Source organism: Diceros bicornis, chromosome 4 (assembly GCF_020826845.1).
Source record: "Diceros bicornis minor isolate mBicDic1 chromosome 4, mDicBic1.mat.cur, whole genome shotgun sequence".
Taxonomy (NCBI): domain Eukaryota; kingdom Metazoa; phylum Chordata; class Mammalia; order Perissodactyla; family Rhinocerotidae; genus Diceros; species Diceros bicornis.
The window spans coordinates 6,465,753-6,487,433 of NC_080743.1; the positions used below are offsets into that span (position 1 = coordinate 6,465,753).

At 46.4% G+C, this 21,681-nt stretch overlaps 1 protein-coding gene across 4 annotated transcripts in view; it reads right to left on the minus strand.

The window, feature by feature from the left end:
* Positions 1 to 9,332: 9,332 nt before the first annotated feature.
* GNG12 (G protein subunit gamma 12) overlaps positions 9,333 to 21,681 on the minus strand; it is a 115,824-nt gene continuing 103,475 nt past the window's right edge. For all 4 annotated transcript variants that reach the window (XM_058538268.1, XM_058538270.1, XM_058538266.1 and 1 more), the window contains 2 exons: positions 12,199 to 12,317; positions 9,333 to 10,479 (listed from right to left, as the gene is read on the minus strand). In XM_058538268.1, the coding sequence (XP_058394251.1) occupies positions 10,354 to 10,479; positions 12,199 to 12,291 (219 nt within the window). In that variant the 5' untranslated portion in view covers positions 12,292 to 12,317 and the 3' untranslated portion in view covers positions 9,333 to 10,353. The remainder of the gene's footprint in view (positions 10,480 to 12,198; positions 12,318 to 21,681) is intronic.

The window sequence follows — 21,681 nt, forward strand, 5'->3', positions numbered from 1 at the left end:
TAATACAGGCCTGGCCAATCCTCCGGGCCATCGGGGTGGGTTTGGGGTAGATCTGTGACTTCAGCAGGGCCCATCAGAGCTCTTTCTCAGACTTTTCTGCCGGAGTAGCGAATCTCTTTCCGGTGTTGCCAGGCTGATGGATGTATCTGTGATTGTTAGCAGCTGGCTTGCCTGCCACAGAGAACGAGTCTATTCAAGAGCAAAGGGCAGAGATGGGACCTAAAAGCAGCTGTACTTCAGTGAGGCCCATGGGTCTTCAGTGATGTGCTTAAACTAGTTTCATTGGCAACTAAAAGTAGGGTGAGCAGCGGGCCTGAGGGATTTCTGGGATGCGAGGCTTTCAGAGTAAAACCGGGACAGTCTCAAGTAAACCGAGACAGTTGGCTACCCTGCTACCAGGGCAACCACGGAGGCTGCAGTCCTGACAGGCGGCATGTGCACTGGTTCAGACAAGGGATGATGCGAGCCTGAACCAGTAGTTGACGAGGAAAATCAGGGATAGAGTTGAGAAGTATTTGGGAAATGAAATAGGCACGGCCGGGTGATCAGACGTAAGGAATGAGGGGGCATTCTTGAATGTGTCTCAGGTTTCCAGCTGGGGCAATTTAGTGATGATAGTGCTACCAATTGAATTTTAGGGAGGGAGATGGGTTTAGTCTTGGACACATTATGTCTCAGGTCCTTATGCGACTATCTGTTAAAAATGTCCAGTAGGATTGGTAAGTCTAATGCTTGGACAAAAGATGAGCTGGATGTTTCGACTTGGGAATTCTCAGCATATAATAACTGAGAGAGTGGATGAGCTCTACAAGAAGAATGGGTAAAGTGACAAGAGCAGCCTCGGGCCAAGCATAGAAACTTGGGACTGAGGGTGGGATTTTTAGGGGCTGACATAGGAAGAGAAGACAGAGAAGGGGAAAAGGAGAGTCTGATGTCACAGAAGCGTGTGGTGCAGAATGATGAGTTCACAGCAGAGCATGAGTCACGCTGTTGGAGGGGCCCTGGAGGCTCCACTGAACTTGGAAATCAGGAATTCACTGGCCATTTTATTGCGTGAAATCAGTTTCATTACAATGGTGGGAGAAAAAGCCAGATTGCAGTCAACTGAGAAGATGGGAGGTGGGGAAGAGGGCAGGAAGGTGGACCACTCTCTGGAAAATTTTGGTAAAGAAGGAGAGGAGAGGATCAGGGGCTTAGGGAACAGCTGGAGGGCTTGGCCTTGAACTGGAGGTCTCTTTTCACCTGTGCATCTGATGGAAAATATTTGGATGGGTGTGATGGAGACATTTGGATGTGGGAAGGTAAGAAGTTTTACGAATTCAAGCCAACTGGCCCCAACATTTTTTAAATGGAGAAGGCAGGATTTTTTGCATGGTGGGAAGGAGACAAATAGGGGGGTTTGAGGAGGGTGATAAAGGTTTGGAATGGGGGAGTTGAACAAGAACTAATAAAAGGATTGTGAAAGACAGTTGGGGGCTCAGCAGAGATTAGAAACACTACCGCCAGTTTCTCTCCACTAGTTTATTCTCCTTGTTCATTCTAATTATCTTTATCAATGTCATCAAGTCAAGACCCTGCTTAAAAATCTTTACCAACTACCTGCCCTTGCCTGTATAATCAATACAAACTCTTAGCCTTTGATGACTTGACCCAAACTTCCTTCCCAGCCTCACCAACATTCCCCTCCCCATACTCACACCACGAAGATCTGTGGTGCCCTGATACCTCAGACTTGTTTAGAAACTAGCATTTAGACACATTGTTTTCGCCACCGAGAATATCCTTTCTCTATTCTTTACTAACAAACTCCTATTCATCTTTCAAGGCCCATCTGATATATTGCCTCCTCTGTGAAACATTTTCTGACTCATTCAGGCAGAACAACTTATAATAGCATTTACCACATTGCATAGTGATGGATCAGTTTACCCCAACCCTCTGCAGCCCTCACTTATCCTGGGAGACCCTTGTTTTTTCTGGGTTTATCCTAGGACACACTTAGCACAGTGTTAGTAAGAGCTACACTCCTAGGAGAAGCTCAACAGATGGATGGATTCCTATTCGTCCTGCTTCTAAAAACCAAATGCTCTGTTGTTCACATTTAATGTTTGAGTGGGCTATTTTTCTTTTTGTAGTTATGTTTTATGAACTCATCTTTAAGTCATTGTTGATACTTTGTGGAAGAACTTGACTCACTTAATTCTATTAATTGCCTGTATACAAAATATCTTTCTATAATTCATTTTTCCTTAGAAATTCCTTCCAATCCTGCTGATGAGTCAGTAGCTGAAGTGTCAGGAAGTGATTCTTTAAATATCTATTAAATACCTATAATTATACACAGAAAACCCACATACCCTTCTCTGACCCCACACTCTAGACTTTGGTTCTTCTCCTTCCAATTTTCAATTCAAGGAGGAAAATGTAAAATGACTTGGGGTGGAGATGGCAAAAAGCAACTGAAAGTGAATTGCTCTCCTCTCGCACATTTGTATAAAATTTAAAGCTAGAAGAAATGTTAATAGTTACCTAGCCTAAATCCTTTTTAAAAAGTAGATCCTTTTTTCTGGAAACAGGACCAGGAGTCATAAAGGTCCCTAAGGCTGCACAACAAATTCATGGCAGTCAGACTGGAACCTACACTTCCTGATTCTATGACATGTGTTCCTTCTTTTACATCATACTGACTACTCAAGAAAAATGCAGGGTTTTTTTGTTGTTGTTGAGGAAGATTGGCCCTGAGCTAACATCTGTGCCAGTCTTCCTCTATTTTGTATGTGAGTTGCCACCACACCATGGCTGACGAGTGGTGTAGGTTCATGCCCAGGATCCGATCCAGTGAACCCTGGGCCACCGAAGCAGATCACGCAGAACTTAACCACTAGCCTATGTGGCCAGCTCCCAAATGCAGTTTTTTGAAAACATAGCAAACACGCTTTGGGATCTCTCCAAGCTTCCATTTCCTCGTATGTAAAGTAGGGGTAATAATAGCAGTGACCTTGCGGGTTTGTTGTGAGAATTAAATGAATTAATAGACAAAAGATGCTGAGAACAGTAGCTGGCCACAGTAGCGCCTGAAATATAGTATTGTCTATTCTCATTTAAGGCCTGGGCCATCACACTCTTATTACGGAAGAACTTACTCGCTTACCTTACTTGATTAATTTTAAAATTCCCCAAGTTGCCTTTTGTTCCTCCGATTGAAACCATGCTACAAATATGAGGACAGTCCAGGGGCTGTAGAGGCCGGCTGACCGAGGCGTGTGAAGTTAGGATCTCCACGTATTTGTAGGCTTCTGCATGGCTTTCTGAGTTCTCTGAGCCTCAGGTCCTCATCTGTAGGCTGCAGTGAAGTAACATCTACTTCTCTTTAAGGAGTAGTTGTGGGGGCCGGCCCCGTGGCGTAGCGGTTAAGTGCTCTCACTCTGCTATTGGCGGCCCAGTTTCGGATCCCGGGCACACACTGACGCACCGCTTGTCCGCCCATGCTGAGGCCGAGTCCTACATACAGCAACTAGCGGGATGTGCAACTACGACATACAACTATCTACTGGGGCTTATGGGGAAAAAAAGGGGAAAAAAAAAAGGAGGAGCATTGGCATGGTTGTTAGCTCAGGGCTGATCTTCCTCACACACACACAAAAAAGAGTAGTTGTGAGGCTTAAACGGGAGAACACGTGCACAGCGCCCAGGCTGGTGTCGACATGGGGTCCCTCCTCTTCCCAGGGCCTCGCACAAATGTCTGAAATATCCACACGTGTAGTATGGCCCATGTTGAAATGGACTTCATCCATGTCACGTGTAAAAGGGTTTATTTAGAACAAAGCAATTCTAACGCACTGCCCATGGGACAATATTCAAGGTTAAAAGTAGAAAGGGTCTGCTGCACCTGGACGATTCCTGGAGTGCGGGCCTCCACGGGGCTGCTTGTCCTCTGACACACTGTGAGCCTTCTCGACGATTTTTGTCATATCCAGGCACAAGCTGTGCTATTATATACTGACATCTTTGAAAACATCAATTGGCTTACTTTTATTTATTTTATTTAAATATATTTTAGAAGGAAACCCTATAGCACAACTTGTGCTGGTTCTAGTTTTCCTAATACATATAAAAATATACAACTTGTAAAATAGTAAGTTAGAAAATTAATTTGCTTACCATCTAAATCTCGCATGCCAACTTTAAGGTTATCCTTACCTGGAGTTCAGGGGACATTAATGACCACGTCTGTCAGTGCCTGGCACTGAGCAGGTGCTACCGCCCACGTCTGGTCAGCAAATGCCTGCCCCCAGTATGTCAACTTACGGATCCACAGTGTCCTTGTGATGTCACGTGGTTAACGTCCTATATCGGGGCCAGATTTAAGGTCTTTTAGTGGATGGACCTTCTATCACTAAGCAGGGTGTGTGCGTGTGTGTGCACGATAGCGATTGGATCTAGAGGCCAGAAACAGCAACTTGCACATCGATGTCTCAGCTGCAAATTTCTTAGACTTCCAAACTCGAGATCTTACCATTATGTATCTCAACCATTTTGGGTACTTACTTTCATAACTGAATCGATTATTGAGGAGGATTTATAGGGTATAGGAACGCTTCAGATGTCACATGCATTCTCAGTGATACCTCAAAGTTGACTATTAACTTCCACTCCTTTGTGCTAAGCGTTGCTCTCTCCACGGTTCTGTGGAGGCCATGGTACCAACGCTCTTCTACAGACTGATGTTTTAAGTTATTAGCATTTTAGGATGAATTTATTTGGACTGTATTTTCCTCAGGGCAGAGAAACTATTGGTTTCCTGAAAAATTGAGAGTTGAGGGGAGGGTTCCTGAGACCAACTGTACATGTCTGCCCAGGGCTGGCCTGCAGGTGGATGGCCTTTAATAGATGTGAGTCACTCAGAGAAGGAGACAGTGATTGAGAAAGAGCACAGAAGAGTTCATCTGAAGGCGAAGGCTATTTGCTGCTCGCAGTGGTAAACAGGTGGGGTAGCAGGTAGGGCCCTGCTCTGAAAATGAGCTAAAGGCCATAGCCACGCCAGGTTGTATACAGATGGCTACAGCTGATGGTGGAACCAGGTCCTACAAACATAGTCAGAGATGTAAGCCAAAAGTTTGCAAACGTAGGCATAGGGAAGGAAGGAGGGAGAAATAGTCAAGACTGTCTACCTAGCCCCATATAAGAAGGCTTATGGTGAACATCCGTATGTATATGTGTAACCGACCCTCTTGCAAGGAGCTGATCATGGCCCATACCCAGGAGAGCTGAATGGCCGTATGACATGCCTCTCCACCCTAAGTTCCCACCATTACCTGCAGGTTTGAGTTCCTTGTTCACAACATTAAGGTAGTGTAACATTTCATCTGCTATGTTTACCTACATAGTCTACCCTTTTCGGCCTCATTACCGTCCTCCTCTCACCTTGTTTTAGATTCACTCCTGCCCAATCCCATCTCCCACCCCCAATACAGTCGCCTTCCAGTGAAAGTCACAAGAACCTCTGGTAATTTAGTCTGTACCAGGGAAAGTGCTTGCCAGCTGCTGCCTATTTTTCATGATCAGTGTCTAAACTCTCCATTCCTTTCCTAGAAAGGGCTGAGCAACTATCTTTCGCTCCTCCCTTCGCAGTGAAAGAGTGCTATTTCTCAGAAGCAGGGGCCATCTCTGTGCTTGCCCAGTCCACAGCCAGGTGCTCGCTGGCTGCCTTGGTTCCCCTGTGGGTGATGCTGTGCTCCCTTCATCTCTGTGGGAATCCCAGCCCTGGGGGAAGGGACGAGGAGGCAGGGGACCTTCGCAAACACTTGGTGAATATGAGTCACTGTGAGTCTAACGACCTTTCCATTTGTTATCTGTTTCCATGGTCACAGCTGGGTCTCAGGATGGGAACAGCCCTCCACACCTCGGGAATCATGACGTCACTCCTTAACAACCTTCCTGTTGCTTGTGGGATAAACAAGTAGTACGGGAGACGCTCTGCCCACTAGCTCCAAGCCCACGTTTCTCCTCCTCCTGTCATTTCCTCCCCAAACTCCATTCCAATGCATACAGGGTTTCTTCTTTTCCTCTCAAGAGCCAGCTCAAGCCTTACCTGCCCTGGAAGCCTTCTCAGACTTCACTGATGTGAGCCGGCCCTCCCTCCTCCGGGCTCTCACCGCACTGTGTTCACCTGAGTTATGGCACTTCCCACACGGTGCTATAATTATTAGTTTATCTATCTGTCATTCTCACCCTCCTCGCTCTAGCCTGCGAGCTTCTCACGGGCTAGTGTGAGTCTTATTCATTTGAGTGTCATCAGAGCCTGAGTTCAACCCCCAGCTCTCAGCAGGTGCTCAGAAAATGTTAACTGAATGAATGAAGGAAAAGGGGAAGAGAATTGGTCTTCTGTTCATTTATTGAGCAAAACACAGGCAGGACGACACAATGAGGCACAGACCCAGGAAACAGAGCAACGGTGCTTTAATGAAACTTCTTTCAAATCTGTGAACATGTTAGCTGTGAAGTAAATGCTTCTATTCTTTCCATAAGACAGATTTCCAAACAATGATCACAATGTTTAGGTTAATAAGATGCTGGACAGATGAGTTGCCAAAGAATGTTATAAAATAACAAAATCCCATTGACTATATATCAAATGCAAACTTGCTGAGACATCAAGAGAATATATGTTGTTTATAGTTACATGGCTAAAAATAAGACATTATTACAGTAATCAAGTCCATAAAACTAGGAAAAAAAAGCTATATAACAAAAAGGCCTTTCATAAGCTATTAAATGAGCAGGCACGATAGACAAACCAATTTTATATCTGAAGCAGCTTATAGCACCAACATGTTGGCAGGACTAGTACAGGAGCTGGTCATTGGCCCTAGGCATCTGAGAACAGGAAGGGATCTCGGCCATCACCTACTTCAAACCCCTTGTTTTACAGATTGTGGAATGCAGGCCGAGAGAGATGAAGGCCTTGTCCAAAGTCACACAACACAGGGACATGGGATTGGGTAGAAAATGGCCCAGGGCTGAGATGCAGACCACCCAATTTCAGGTAAGTGCTCTAATTTAATATGCATATATTTCTATTTGATTCAATGTATTTTTTCCTATTAACAGATCTACCACAAAAGAAATCAACACAATTCATAACGTTCTGGCACTACATTTATTTTATTGAGAAAGGACTGACGTATTATAATTTATTTCTTGGGCCTATGTAGATCTGAAATCAAAATTCGTAGTAATCGCTCAGATGACACTATCTTAGTTGCAAACTGGTTGAGCAGAAGGCATCTGAAGAGAAAGTCTGGCATGTCCCCCGCTACCTAAACTAACTGATGCCTCAAAATTACTGAATCATTGGTATAATTTTTTTTCTGCTAGTTTAAAAGTTAGCAAAGTACAAAAATAGTCCAAACAGAGAGAAGGCAAATCACGTCTTTCTTTTAAAAGATAAATATGGCACTTTTTATTTTAATAAGGAAATGTAAAAACCTGATTTTTTTTACCAAAAAAAAAGTAGCTACAACCTATAGCTTGTGAACCACCTGGTATATAAAGTGTTTTCTCTCTTAAAAAAATGTGTTTCTGTAAAAACACTTTGGAGTCATGAAATTTTGTCTAGCATATCTTGTCATGCTCCTGAGGCCTCAATTGGACAGATTTATGATGAACTAATGAAGACTAGGAAGGAAAAAGGTGAGGGGTCACTGTTAACAGAAGCAGCACGAAAGACGAAGTACAGTGAAAATATTTAAAGAGCTTCATGGATATGAAGCCAAGGAGTTACACATATATATGTGATTAACTGTCTCATTGTAGTGGTAGCTTGCAAAAACAACACAAACTGGGCATTTGTCCATCACTATCATAAACCAGCTGCTGCAGAACAGTTAAACTGTGGCTTCAGAAGCAGAATAAAGCCTGATAAATAAAAGTGCCTCCTGCATATCATATATATGTATACATATATTATATTTTCTTACATAGATCACTAGCTCTAAGTAAATCAACATTTAGCGACAATTTTTCCCTCCTTGGGTCCAGCATCAAAGGATTTGATTTCACTTTTCTTGAACATGCCCTACACCTGGTTAGGAAGTTACACTACATTCCTAGTCGTAGCCTTTATGATATCTGGCCAGCAAAAATAAAAAGAAATCTCCTGGGACCTCAAGACTGTTCCTTATCACTACAAGCATATTGACAAATATATAGCAAAACATATTTGTTTTCTGTTAGGTAAAAGAACATGTTTTAGTAGTAAAGAATAAACTATGCTGGCTACCAAAAATGTGCACATAACAGTATAATTAATTTCATGAAAATATTTTGTAACAAGCTGCATTATAAATATTTAAAGAAACACGTTAAAAATCAGAGTGAAAATAAGATTAGTGTTCTAAGACCATCAGTAGAAAAATATACTTATTAAAAAAAGAATGTCTCATTAAGTGAAGCATTAAATGTAAAGTTGTCTTTTTAGTGTACATGTCAAATTTCACCTTTTGAAAAGTAAAAGCTTCTCTCACCTAAACAGGTGCCTATAACTGACTCGGGAACTGGGCACACTGCAGAACCAAGCAGTCGATGACAAGAGGGTGAGGGCAGTGGCCTGATTTTCACAAGGTCTTGGAAAAGTGAGGGCAGCTGACCAGGCAGAATAGATCGGTGACCTGGAGAAACACTGAATGTATTTCAGCAGCTTAAACCAGTACTGCATTTGTTCACCCACAACTAGCATAATACCCAAAGCCCAGATGTTAGATTTTTAAAAGGGGCTTGCATGGCAGGGCAAGAAGGTACAGAACCAGGGAAAACCGTTGTAAATAATTCCTTCCTGGGGTTGAATCCTTTTTGAGAATAAGTTTTTAATCCTTCATTAGAGTTACTTTTAATGAACTGAAGATGAATTAAAATATCCAAGACCTAACGTATGGTTTGGCCCTTAAGAGAGTCTTTAAAAAAAGGACCCTCTCTTCCTCTTTGATCAAGTTAAAATACCCTCTGGCCGTAAGAGATTCCTTCTTCCCACTGGAAATTCCAAGGATCTGAGGGCTATATTAGTGCCCAGCTGCTGGGGCCCTGGGGCGCAAGTGTGTATCGCTGAAGGGAAGCCTCTCTCGGGGGGCCTCTCTTGATGGTCTGTGGACAAGGTGAGATGGCGCGGCAGACATCTGGAAAGAGCTTTCATGTCTCGATACCTTTGTTTTTTTGTATGTTTTTTCCAACCTTGTTCCACCCACTTGGGGCTGGGGAGGCGAACATTCCCTCTGCAAACAGATGTTCTAGCGGCAGAGGCAAGATCAAGGGGAGGCAGGGAGACAGAGAGAGGGGAGAAATGACAAAGTTTGGCCAAGGAGAGCAGCTGGTTTCCACACGCTCCCGCTTCTCTCTCGGCTGGGCTTCTGTGCACTCCGCCTGTCTCATTCCCGTCATTAGGGTGGAGATTTCAGAGGTGTCTCCCCTAATCCTGTAGAGAACATGAGCCCTGGGGCCCCACCTGCCCAGGGTCCTCCCGAAGGCTCTCCTTCCCTTTTCTAGATTCAGGATCCCTGAAGCCCAAAAGGCCCCTTGTGAATTAACACCTCATATGATAGAAGGGCTTTCAGTTCCGTTTTTACATTTTAATGGGCACAGTTTATTGCAGCCTAAGAGGTCAGCAAGATTTCAAGAAAGGAGAGATGACTTCATGACTCGATTACAATGAATACAATCTTTAGGATGTTCTTTACATTTTGTACAGTAACTATATGAAAAGGGTTTTTATTCTACCAACACACAGCTCAAGATAAAGGTATAACTTCTGGGGTTGAGGAAGTGATGTTGCGGAGAGAGGGAAATTTTTAATAAGGAAATAAGCTTTGATATGTGTATATACAACAACATATATATATATATACACAAAACATGCCTCACCCCTGTATACTGTACAGGTTGGCACAACCCTATTAAGAATATACTATGATATAAAGGTTTTAGGACTTAAGTTATTCTTGGCATTTTAATCTAGACAGGTGCTTAGGTAATTTAGGTCTTGACAGAACTGGATCATTCATATATTTAAAAGTATATAATTGTGTTTTTTAAAAGGCGCAGACCAACTTTCCTTAAGCAGCAACCCAATATGACACCATAGTTACCAAATGGAAAACGAGACTGTTATTCTGGATGAAATCAGAAAAGGGTATTTTAGAGAAAGGGTAGCTTGGAAAATAAAGACTTCAGAGTCCATTATTCCAAGTTAAGAGCGTTTTAGCTATTAGCAGTGGTTCCCAAATAAGCTAAAGGTAAACCTCTTCCAGGAGCTGCTCCTGATCGGCTTTGTTGAGAAGAGGCAAGGAGCCGGATACTCTTCCTCTATAAGATGACGCAAGTTTTTTTATCCTTGAAAGGGTTTTCTGAAGTTGGTATCCCTATCAGCAAAGGGTCGCTCCTGGCATGCTCCTCACAGTAGGACATGAGGTCTGCGGACGCCTTTGAAACCTGACACGTGGACAAATCAGAGCGAACAAACGTGAAAGAAGATACTTTATTTACGAACTTCAAAAGTGTATTTGAATGCTAACCCACCGGGTGGAAGACAGGGTGGTCAGAGTCTCAGAAAGTATCACTTCCAGTTTACTTGTTAGTTAAAAAGGGAAAAGGTACCTTTAAATGGAGAAATCTGGCAGATAAGGTCTTCCTTAACCAAGCATCAGACTTAATGATCAGATAAACCGACACATGTCTTCTAGTGTGAGGACACACCACCAGCTAGGTAATTTTCCTGCCAAAACATTTACCTGGAATCTAATTGTCAGCAAACAATCCCATCTAAATGAGGGCCATTCTGCAAAACTAGTGGCCTGGATTCTTCAAAAATGGACAGTTAGATAATGTTACTAGATAATCTTGAATGTTATAATGTACTGTGGTTATGTAGAAGAATGCCCTTGTATTTAGGAAATAGATAGTGAAGTATTTAGGAGTGAAGAGTCACGATGTCTGCAAATAACTTTCACGTGGTTTAAAGAAAAAATGTGTGTGTGTATAGACAGAGAGAGAAAGCAAATGTGGCAAAATGTTAACAATCGGTGAATCTTTGTAGAGTATATGGATGTTTGTTGTTACAACTCTTCCTTAGATTTGAAATTTCTCAAAACAAAAACAGGGGGGTGGGGGGGAGGAGGAAGTGAATCAAGGGAAATTTGTATCTTAGTTTCTATCCAATAAAAAAATCGATTGGAAGGCAGAACAGAGTTTAAGAACTGAATTATGGGCTTGGAGCCAAGAGAGAATAGAGCCAAGTGCAAGCTGCTTACTTACTGTGCAAGATTGGGCTTAGGGAAGAGAAAGGAGGACAAAGCTAGCATGGGAAGATGCAGTGCCGTACTCTGGCCTGAGCTAAAAATGGAAGATGCCCTGCTCTGTACAGAAGTCTGGGTGGAAGATCCCTGGGAATAATCAGATCAATGTCCTCGGGCGAGGAACACAGGCAGCCTCCTGTTCTGAAGACAGGTGACTATCTCCAGGCCCAGAGGAATTTATCAGGTGACTGCTTCAGTTTCTAGGAAACAGCATTACTCACAACATTCCAGGGCACTTGCTGCCGAGTCCTCTCTTGGGATTTGGGGGGAAAAAGACTTCAAAGTCAGGGGACCTAACAAACACCTTCCGGTTTCTTCCAGATCCCCACTAAGGCTGGCATGACTCACCCTGGATGCAGAATGTGGTCATTAAAGTCCACAGATGCTTAAAGAGCCGCATTCTCTTACAAAGGAGACCCTGAGTGTTGACGTGTTATGCAAGGCTAGTTCAGCTGCACTGATAACTCTAGAACACTTAATTACAGAGGGATGGTGAGGGTATTTATAGAGTCCACCTGGAACCCCTGTCTCAGTGCAGAACACGGTGATCACAAGACTTGACCGAGATCCTTCAGAGAAGGCAGGGCCTCAGGAAATCCTGTCCCGGGTTTTAGGTTTTCTGTCCAGACAGACAGACCTAGGCTAACTCTGCCTTTTGAGCTTCTGTGCCCTTCTGAAATGCGGCTGGTGCCAGGGAGAAATGAAAGTGAAGCTTCTGAGACGCTGAGCTTGCTCTAGAAAGACCCCGGGACCAAGCTGAATTAAAGGGCATTACCTTCTCTGAAATGGGGCCTCACCTTTGGAGAGCAGGGGGAACGCCTCAGAAACCGCGTGTAACCCAGTCAAGGCCTCTTACCTTTATTCTTTCAATGGAGGCTTCTAGTCTTAACTGCTGCACCGTCCTCCTCGCCTGGGCGATGTTGTTGGTGCTTGCTGTTTTGCTCGACATCTTCAATTATTGTTTCTACCTGAAATCTGAAGACAATTTTTTAAAAGGTGAATAACAGTCATCTTTAAGTTGTTTAAGCATTCAAGTTTAAGCGTTTAAGTTATTTAAGTGATGCCTTGAGTTACTTTGGAGGAAAAGGGTGCATTTTCCCAGTCCTCGCAGCCTCTTCCAGGTGATTACTAAAATGCCCCCTCAGCAATTCGAGTGCTGGCCAAGGTGTCTATGCTTGTGATCCATTGGAGCACCCTCATAAATCCTTTGTTTGCAGAAACCCAGGACTAGCAGGTTTATCCATGCACCCAACATACAGCATAAAAGTAGCCTTTTCTAGTGTTTTCTAAGAGGAAACAAATACACATAAACATTTGCAGTAGTTAGGGGGCCTCTGGCAAAAGTGAGCCCCATTACACATGCAGTTTAATATTACCGCTGTGCACTTCAGGAGAGGGTTTGATTTTATTTCATTCTGGCTCTCTTACCCAACTATTACTGGCAACAGAAAATGGCAAAAGAGAGAGCCTCTGGAGAACTTTGTACAAAGGGTGCATTTTAAGGTGCTATCAAGATTTGCAGTCGTTTGGAGAATGCTAGTTAGGCAGATAAGGAAGTTTTTATTCAAGAAAAAGTGGGAACCTTTCAGCTGAAATATTCTCAGTGATAGGCAGATCCACAGCAAATGTCAAATGGGACAGACTGAACAGCTGAAGCCTGAAATGGTTAATAAAACTTGATCTTTCCCTCCTTGGACCTCCCTCTGGCTTCATCCTGGGGGCCAGGGCACGTGGTAATCCTGGCCCCCACCCCATGTTTGTGGGCTGGCTCTCCTCTTGGCCTGAGCCCTTGGATTCCAGACTGCCCTTTCCCTCTCGCTCCAGCCGCCTGCTGAAAACAAGGCGACATCCTGGACCTTGAGCTTCGCCCTGTCTGGTTGTCCATCGGCATATCCCAAGGGGAAGGCAGGCTAGGGAAAAGCGCTGCCTGGTGCCCCTGCCATATATGGCTACGTTCTCTCTTGGCATGGTAGCGACTCCGAAAACGCAGAGCTGGCAGGCCTGACAGCAGCGTGGCAGCTTTATGACTCACAGGAGCAGGTGGACAGTAGGTGTGCCTCCCCAAGCTATGCAAGGGCTCAGCAAAGTCTTAGGGCACCTTGGCGCCAGCAGCAAACCAGGGCTGACTCAACCTTCTGGAGGGGCCGCAGCTGCACAAAGTAAATCTACTATAAAGGCTTACACCAGACAAGGCTGCAAACACACCAGCGACCCACGGGCTCCACGGTGTCCACACGTGGGCACCACGGCTCTCCCCTGGAGTTCTACCGCACGCAGAATGCTCCCAGTGGCCGAGTTCAAGGACTTGGGTAGGGTTTGTACTCTCTGAGGTCAGAGGCAGCTTTGGGTGAAATGCACAAATAAATGGTGCTTTTAACTGTGTGCAGAACTTTGAAATCCAGCTTAATCAGCAAGATTCACGTTCCTGAGTTTGTACCCTGCCTCTGCCACTCACTAGCTGGGTGAAACTGGGCAGGTTATTTGACCTCTGTGAGCCCAAGTTTTCTCATTTGTAATCTAAGGATACTATTGTCTTTGAGGATTCAATTCGCTGATGCCATTGTGGTGATTAGCACAGGACCAAGTTACCCCATCAAGAGCAGCTGCTGTCATATTTATCCTCGGGGGTCACACGAAGCACAGTGAATCGGAATTCCCTGTCTTCCTGTCTGCCTCCCCCTGGTCAAGGAGCCTCAAGGGTTTTGACCGACTGGGTCTGCATGGGCTACAGGCATCAGCCCTTTTTGAGCACGTCCCTAGGCAATTCTGCTGCTGTCAGCGTAGAAATGCAACGGCTGGTGACAGCCAGTCAAGGATTCCCCAGAATAAGGACGCCCCAGCAGTCCCGGAACCTGGGAGGAGGAATCGTGGGGCAGGGCAGACGGCCTTGCCTTGTCCTGGGCCTTGGACGACCTCGTGTCAACTCACTCCATGACCAGCTGCGTCTTTCTCAGATTCCTCAGCCGTCCTGCCCCACCCAAAGGAGAGGCCGAGGGTCTCCTCCGGGTGATTTTGCTCACGCCCAGCGGCCTGGCCCAGCCCCCGTCTGCGCTCCCAGGCAAGCGCATGTTAACACAGCCTTTGACAGGGGACTGACGCAGCCTCACGGTGCAGCGCCCTGATTCACAGCATGCTGGTTCCACATTTGGTTCCCCGCAGCATGTTAAACCGGCGCCCCTGCCAGCTGGCGCTGCTTCTGAGGATTGGCCCCCAGCCTCCAGAATGCGAACATGACACCCTTTCTGAGTGGCGTGTGGTTTCCAGGCTGCACCCTAAGGACTTGCTGAATGTTCCCTTTGCATGAGAATAACGCCAAGCATTCTCCTCTTCTTCTCAACCTCCAGGGCAGAAAGTTTCCAAGACCTGAGCAAGTTTTCCTGTAACTGCAGAAGGGTTTGCACGGTTCACATGGATCAGGAGGGTCACGCGTATCAGGACTGGATCAGTCATTGCTCCCACCCGCGTGGCCATGAGCAGAGTCCACAGTCAGGCTTTTATAAAATGCTTGAGGAGGTCCCTCTAAAATTGGCGAGAAACTCTGCATTGAGTACATGGAGGACTTTCTTACTTCCTGACTGTATTATAGTCAGGGTTAAAACCAGCTAACAACTGACAATTCCCACTTGTCAGCTCAGAGCTCCTTGCAGCTTTCCTTCTGTGCTGGCCTGCTCTTTCCCAGAGGCCCTTCGCTCCTGTCACTCAGACAGCTCCCTTCCACTGGGGACCCCTCTGTCCTCGGCTTCAGGTGGAGCATCAGCCCCTCGTCCTGCCCTGCCAACCTCTCTCGGCTCCCAACTCACTCACATGCAACTTCCCTTCTCCAAGTCCACTTCCCTCTGCTGGCATAGGGATGAGCCCACCCAGAAAACACGTTAACAAAGTTTAGGAGATGGGTGATTGTCACAGCCTCACACACTATTCAATCCAAGCAGACAACTTTCTACTGAATGTTGTCTCTGAAGAGCTTTGGCAAGTCAACTAAATGGGGTATTTGTGGTCATTCCTAGAAAAAGTTGTACACTGGGCCACTGGAAATGCATACAATCTCATCATAACATTCTTCCTATGGAGACATCAGATCAAAATTATATTGTTGCAACTTAGGGAGCCTCTTCCAGGAACTCGGTCTGCTGAGTTGTCTCATGTCTCTGCCAGGAGGGCCAGTGCTGTCTGATTCCTGAGGGGTGGGGAGGTGCTTACAGGAGCTGGAGGGCTAGCTGAGGACTTCCTCCAGACTGGCAGCTGTTTTGTATCTACTCAACAGCTGGGCTGGGGCAGAACCAGACCAGAGGCTGGAAGACAAACATCTCTGTGCCGTCAGAGGGTTTTTCTTTGGTCTTCCCTCAGTGGCAAGGATGTCTAGTTGTTTGTTTCTGCTACTAGGTGGATAAAAAGCTTGCTTTTTTCTTACTCCAAGAATAGTTTCCAAGGCGAACACCACCTGATACTTGTATGGAACCTCGGAGTGCACACACTGCTTTCACGTGCATCAGTTTGTGCAGCCTCGCTGTAATCCTGAAACGTACATTACTAGTTCATCCTCGTTTTACACAGGAGGCCACTGAAGTTAGAAAAACTGCTCCAAGTTCACCCAGCTCGTAAGCCTTTTCACCCCAGAAGCCACATCCCACTGTACCAAGGAAAGGATGCAATTCCAATGAATTTGATTCACACTCAGGGCATCACCAAACAGTCCATAATGTGGTTCTTAATCAAGGGTGACCTTGATCCTCCATAACCTGGAGTTGTGGGCTTGCTGATTGCTTCATGTTTGTGCAACACCCACTCTTGTCCAGAAGGCATCTGTCTGTCTGCCTCGTGCGCTGGAGGACAGGCCTCCCCTCTCACACCCAGAAGCTAAGCAAGAATGTGCTGGCTGCTGCTACTAGGCAAGGCCTGAGGTCAGCACCTGGAGCTCGGAGCCACCAGGGCCCCACGCCACCCAGAGGGGCCCAGGCCTACACAGACTCCCAATTTGGTAAAACTCTGGCTATTGCTTCTGCAGTTTTCATTTTTACATGTGGCTAACAGATCTGAATCAACATCTGTAGTATTTAGCTATTCAAATAATTTGCCTTGGTTTTAATGCTGTTGTTCATCCAAATTCCCAGGTTCCTAGGAATTCCGAGGAACAAGATGTGTCATTGGGGAAATATGAGCATTTTAATCTTTGTCTGGAGGGGCCTGAGGCAGGGAGAGGAGGGTGGCACTGGAAAGTGTGTCATAGGGCACACTCTAGGAGGAAGGCACCAGGAAGCCCCAGGATCTGAATCACAGGTCACCACGGCGCGGTCAGTAATTGAATCACTGGAGTGAAGCCAACGTTCATGAGCAACACACCCCTTGTGGGTGTAATAAAAGAGCAAGAGCTGAAAAAAAGACAACAGGCTTCCACTCACCCTCTGATCTTGCCTTCAACTCTCAACGTCTCACCCCCGCTCCCCGTCTGTCCCTCTTCTGTGAAAGGGGCACAGCAATGGCCATCTCACAGGGTTGTGGGGAGGACAAGCAGGTGCCTGTCAATAACGCACGCCGCACATAAAATGCTGAATAAACTCTGGGCCCCTGGGCTCCTTCATGAGACCATGTATTTGGCGGGAATGGAGAAAAATTCAGACAGCAAAAGAAGAATTGCAAGGTAATGTGACAAGGTAGCAACGTCTTGCTAACTGGCCTCAGAGGGAGCGCAGGGAATAGAGTCAGGCCCTAGACAACAGATTTTCTGTTCTCATGAACACATTGTCTTCTCTCAGAGCCTGCAGGCTGAATCCAGGCTGCAGACGCGTTTGGCTGGACCCCACACAGGGTAACTCGGTGGTGTGTGTGTTTTAACTTTAAATTTATTGTCAACGTTTGAAAAACGGAGAGATTTCACTGTAAAAGAAAGATTTCTGGAAAAATCAGAAAATCCTACAAAGCTGGGCTGGTTCTGAGCAGCGGCTGTCCCTGGAACATTGGCTGGCACACCTGCTGGACTTTCTGTTTGAACGAGTGACTGTGCCCTGGAGATTCAGTTCGGGGGACAGACTCAGGATTAGACCAGGGGACTTGGGCTCACTCCTGCCCCTGCCACTTCCTAGCTCCAGGGCCCCGGGCAGGACTTGTAACCTATCTAAGCCTCAATATTCTCACGGGAAAAATGGGGATGATAATACTTTTCTATCTCAAAGGGCTATTAAGGCATGAGATAAAATGAGCAGGTGAGTGTAACACATATAAAGAAGACTTTTGCTGTGTATTAAGCACCTGCATCCTCTGATCACATCCCAAGCAAAGTGCTCCAGGCACCCTGCGGTCCCTGATGGTTGGCACTGGGCAGCTGCTCTGCCCTCCTCCTGGTGGGCCTTGCTGGGCTGCAGGGGTGGAAAGTAAAAAGTACATCTCCTAGTGGTATCAGCTGAATTGTGTCCCCCCAAATTCATATATTGAAGTCCTAAGCCCCCAGCTTAGGACTGGGGGCTTAGTCCATCCAATAACTCAGGATGGACTGTATTTGGAGATAAGGCCTTTAAGAGGTGATTTAGTTAAAATGAGCTCTTTAGGGTGGGCCCTAATCCAACCTGACTGGTGTCCTCCTAAGAAGGGGGGATTTAGACACAGCTGAGTACAGAGGGAAGACCACGTGAGGGCACAGGAAGAAGACGACCATCTGCAAGCCAAGGAGAGGCCTCAGAAGAAACCAACCCTACCGACATCTCCATCTTGGACTGCCAGCCTCCAGAGCTGTGAGACAACGAACTTCTGTTGTTGAAGGCCCTCAGGCTGTGGTACTTCACTAGGGCAGCCTGCGCTAAGACACCCAGGTTCTCTTGCACCCAGGGCTCCAGGTGACACAGGGCCCGCCGACCGGATGCAGTCAGGAGAGATCTGGAAGGTGGAAGTGAGAAGGCCGGTTTCTTGCTGCTCAGCCTATTTCTGCAGGAAAGCAGGGTGGTGGGCAAGTTGCTCTTTGCGGAGGTGGTAGCATCGCAGGGTCCAGTCACCAGCAATACGGTGAAGAGAAGCTGTGTGGCTGCAGCAGCCTCCCGATTCTTCACTTCCTGCCGCGCCCCGGGGGCCAGTTCTGTGGTGATGTCTGGAAGTGGGTCCCGGGGGCTCCACTGAGCCTGCTCCTCCGGCCTTCCACTGACGATGAACGGGGCATTAGGTACTCAAGCCCATTCTGCGAACGCTGCCAAGAGCAATTTCTGTTTGCTGTAACTGAACCCCGAATGCTACACAAGTGTGAATCTGTTGTCTTGTTATCCGTCAATAACCTACAGAGATTAGCTATGAGTTCTGTTATTATCATCCCATCACTGCTAAACACACCAAACTCTAAGACTTGAAAAGAGGGAAAGGTAAGACACAAAATTCTTTTTCTCCTCCCCAGCCAAAGCTCGCAGGCCATGAGGCCGAGGGTGGTTGAACCTGTGACCAGCTGCGTGTCCTGCCCCGCTCCCGTCCAGTCTGGAGAGCAAAGGGCAAAAAGAGGAAATTGCTGGCCGGTGGGAGAGGAAAATGAGAGGGAGAGATGAGGAAGGGCTGCGGGGAGCAGTGGAAAATGTGGCTTGGGATGGGAGAGAGAGTGAGTGGAGCTCTTCAAAGAGAAGTTTACGGAGGCTCAGAGTCAGCAGGACGGAAAGAACGAGAACAGCTCTCCCTCAAGACCTCAACAGAGCTCATCCTCTAGAAGTAGCACACTTTTAAACTTTTAAACCCTCTGAGGGCCTCATCTCGTATCTCTGATGAGTTGATTTTTACCTGCCATCGAGGGCACATGTCCCTGAATAATAATAATAATAATAATAATAATAATAATAATAATAATAATAATATAATGATAAAATGTGACCACTGCCATTTACTGAGTACTTAGTATGTGCCAGGTAAGTAAATCCCATGAATCATTTCACTTAATCCTCTTAGAGATGAATTCTTTTATCATTTCTGCTTCACAGAGGAAGACACAAAGAGGTTAAAAAGTCTTGCTGAAGATCGCAATGATTTACCAGCAGAGCTGGGACTCAGGGCCACCTGCGTCCCAAGGTCACCCTCTTAATCACCACTCTCTGCTGCTTGCCTCTGAACATCAAGGATACAAGGAAGGAACAGGAGAAAGCAAGGGCAAGCGTCAGTCGGAAGCACTGGACGAAAGAAAGCGGGGGCCTCCATTCAGGGCTGTGGATGGGTGGTCGCCATAGCAACGCAGATGGGGAGCGCGGAGTTAAGTGCCCTTCGGAGAAGACCTAAGCAAGGAAGATTGGTTGCTCTTATTTAAAGAAGAACTGCCCCAGATGCCAGGTAAGGCTATTGCTAAAGACACACGATGATCCCGTCATCCTCCCGTGCCCTGGCGAAGCTGGAAGGGAGCGATGAGAAGGAGCCAATCCTGGGTAATAAACCCACAGGGAGAGCCGCAGAGCCTGAGCAGCGGGTCCCTGGCTTCACTGTGTGTCTACACCACCTGGGGCACTTGTTAAAAAAAATTTGATTCTGTGTTTAAAAGCTTCCTAGGTGATTCTGATACAGGTCCTCATGAGAAACACCAATAATGGTCACCAGAGTCTCTGCCTCTTCGTTCTACCCGTGTTTACTTTTCCTGGGAATTAAAACGCGCCAATTTAAAAGAATGCCACTTCCTATCTATGCCTAACTTTTCAAAGCTCTGAACAAGCCCTGGAAAATTCTAACTCCTTTTAATGACCTTAATCTACAGGATTTAAAGTCCTCCTTCAGTTTGAAATAGCTCTTATCATTTAACATACTTCTTTGCCACAAAAGTCTAAATTTGTTTTCTTAACAGCCACTTCCTTCTGGAAAGTGTCTCCTGCTGGCTTCAGTGACACTGGACTACCCTGTTCTTGCCTGTCCAATGATCCTCCTTTCCACGGCTCTTCTCCTTCTGCTGACTCGGTTTTCTCGGAGGCCCAGCCCTGGACCTCGGGTGCAGCAGAGTGAACGAGGGCTTCCACCGTCAGATGAACCCGAATCCCGGCTCCTCACTCACCACCCCAGTTGCTTCACTTCCCTCATCTGTGAAATGGGAAGAACAGTGGTAGTACCCACCTCGGGGGGTCCTTACCAGGACGAAACAAGAGAACAGCTGTGGATCACTCAGCACCTGCCTGACCCACATGGGTCCTCAGTTAGGGCTCCCATGTTCTACCCCCTAGACTTCAGCTGTGACCAACGCACTTCCTACCCAGCCCTGACCCTTTACCCCAATCCTTCTGTGTCAGTGAAAGCCTCTTTAGATTCACACTCGGACGGTGCACAGTGGCTTGCAACATGACACACGTAAACCCAGTGAAACACCGCTGCCGGCCCCGACCCCTTCTGATGTCCCTTCGCAATGAGTGACCCACCACTGTCCTCGTCACTGAGGCATCCTTTGTCTCAGCCCTGCTTTAACTCCTAAGACCAAACACAGTCCCATAGAAATGTGAGCCACGTATGTCAGTTTCAATTTTCTAGTAGCGACGTGAAAAAAGAAAAAGGTAAAATTAATTTTAATATATTTAGCCCAATATGACCAAAAGTCAATGTAAAAAAATTATTGAGATGTTTTGCATTGTTTTGGTACTAAATCTTTGAAACTCGGTGTGCATGTCACACGTCCTGCACGTCTTGGTTTGGACTGGCCCCCTTTCACGTGCTCGACAGTCACAGCGGCTGCCTCATTGGACAGTGCAACCTGAGACCCCGGCACTTTCCATGTTCTATTGATTCCTGCCTTGACAAACCCCCCATTTTTATTTTTCCCCAGTCCTGGCTCCCAGCACCTCGAGTGAGGCTCCCTCCTAACAGGACTCCTGCCCTTGCCTTCTCCAGTCTAACCCACCCAGACCACTGCATGCTCAGTAGTACCACTTTCAGCTTCTCTCTCTCTGGCTCAGAAAAGTTCCAGGGATTCCCCAGCACCCCCAGGAACAGTCCAAAGGGCTCAGCTTTGCAATCAAGAACCTCTCTAATACTTCTGCACCATAATAAAAACCCTGATCATAAAAGCAGTTGATTACTACATAGAGCTTACTCTATGTCAGACGCTGGCCCATATGCCAATCACCATCAATACGTTATCTTACTGAATCCTCACAGGGACGGTGAGTAGGTTCTCTTTTCATCCCCGTTTTACAAATGAAGAAACCGAGGCACAGAGAAGTTAAATACGTGCCTAATGTCAAACAGCTAGCAGGTTGCCTGGCTGGGATTTGAGCCCTGGCAGTCTGAGTCCGGAGCCCGGCCCAGAGCCTCTACCCCTATACTGCTGTTGTGTCAGGGGGCTGTCCCCCATTCTCTGGCCGTGAGGGCTGCGTTTACAATTCCTACCTGCCAGTCTCCACTCACGTTTCTGCCT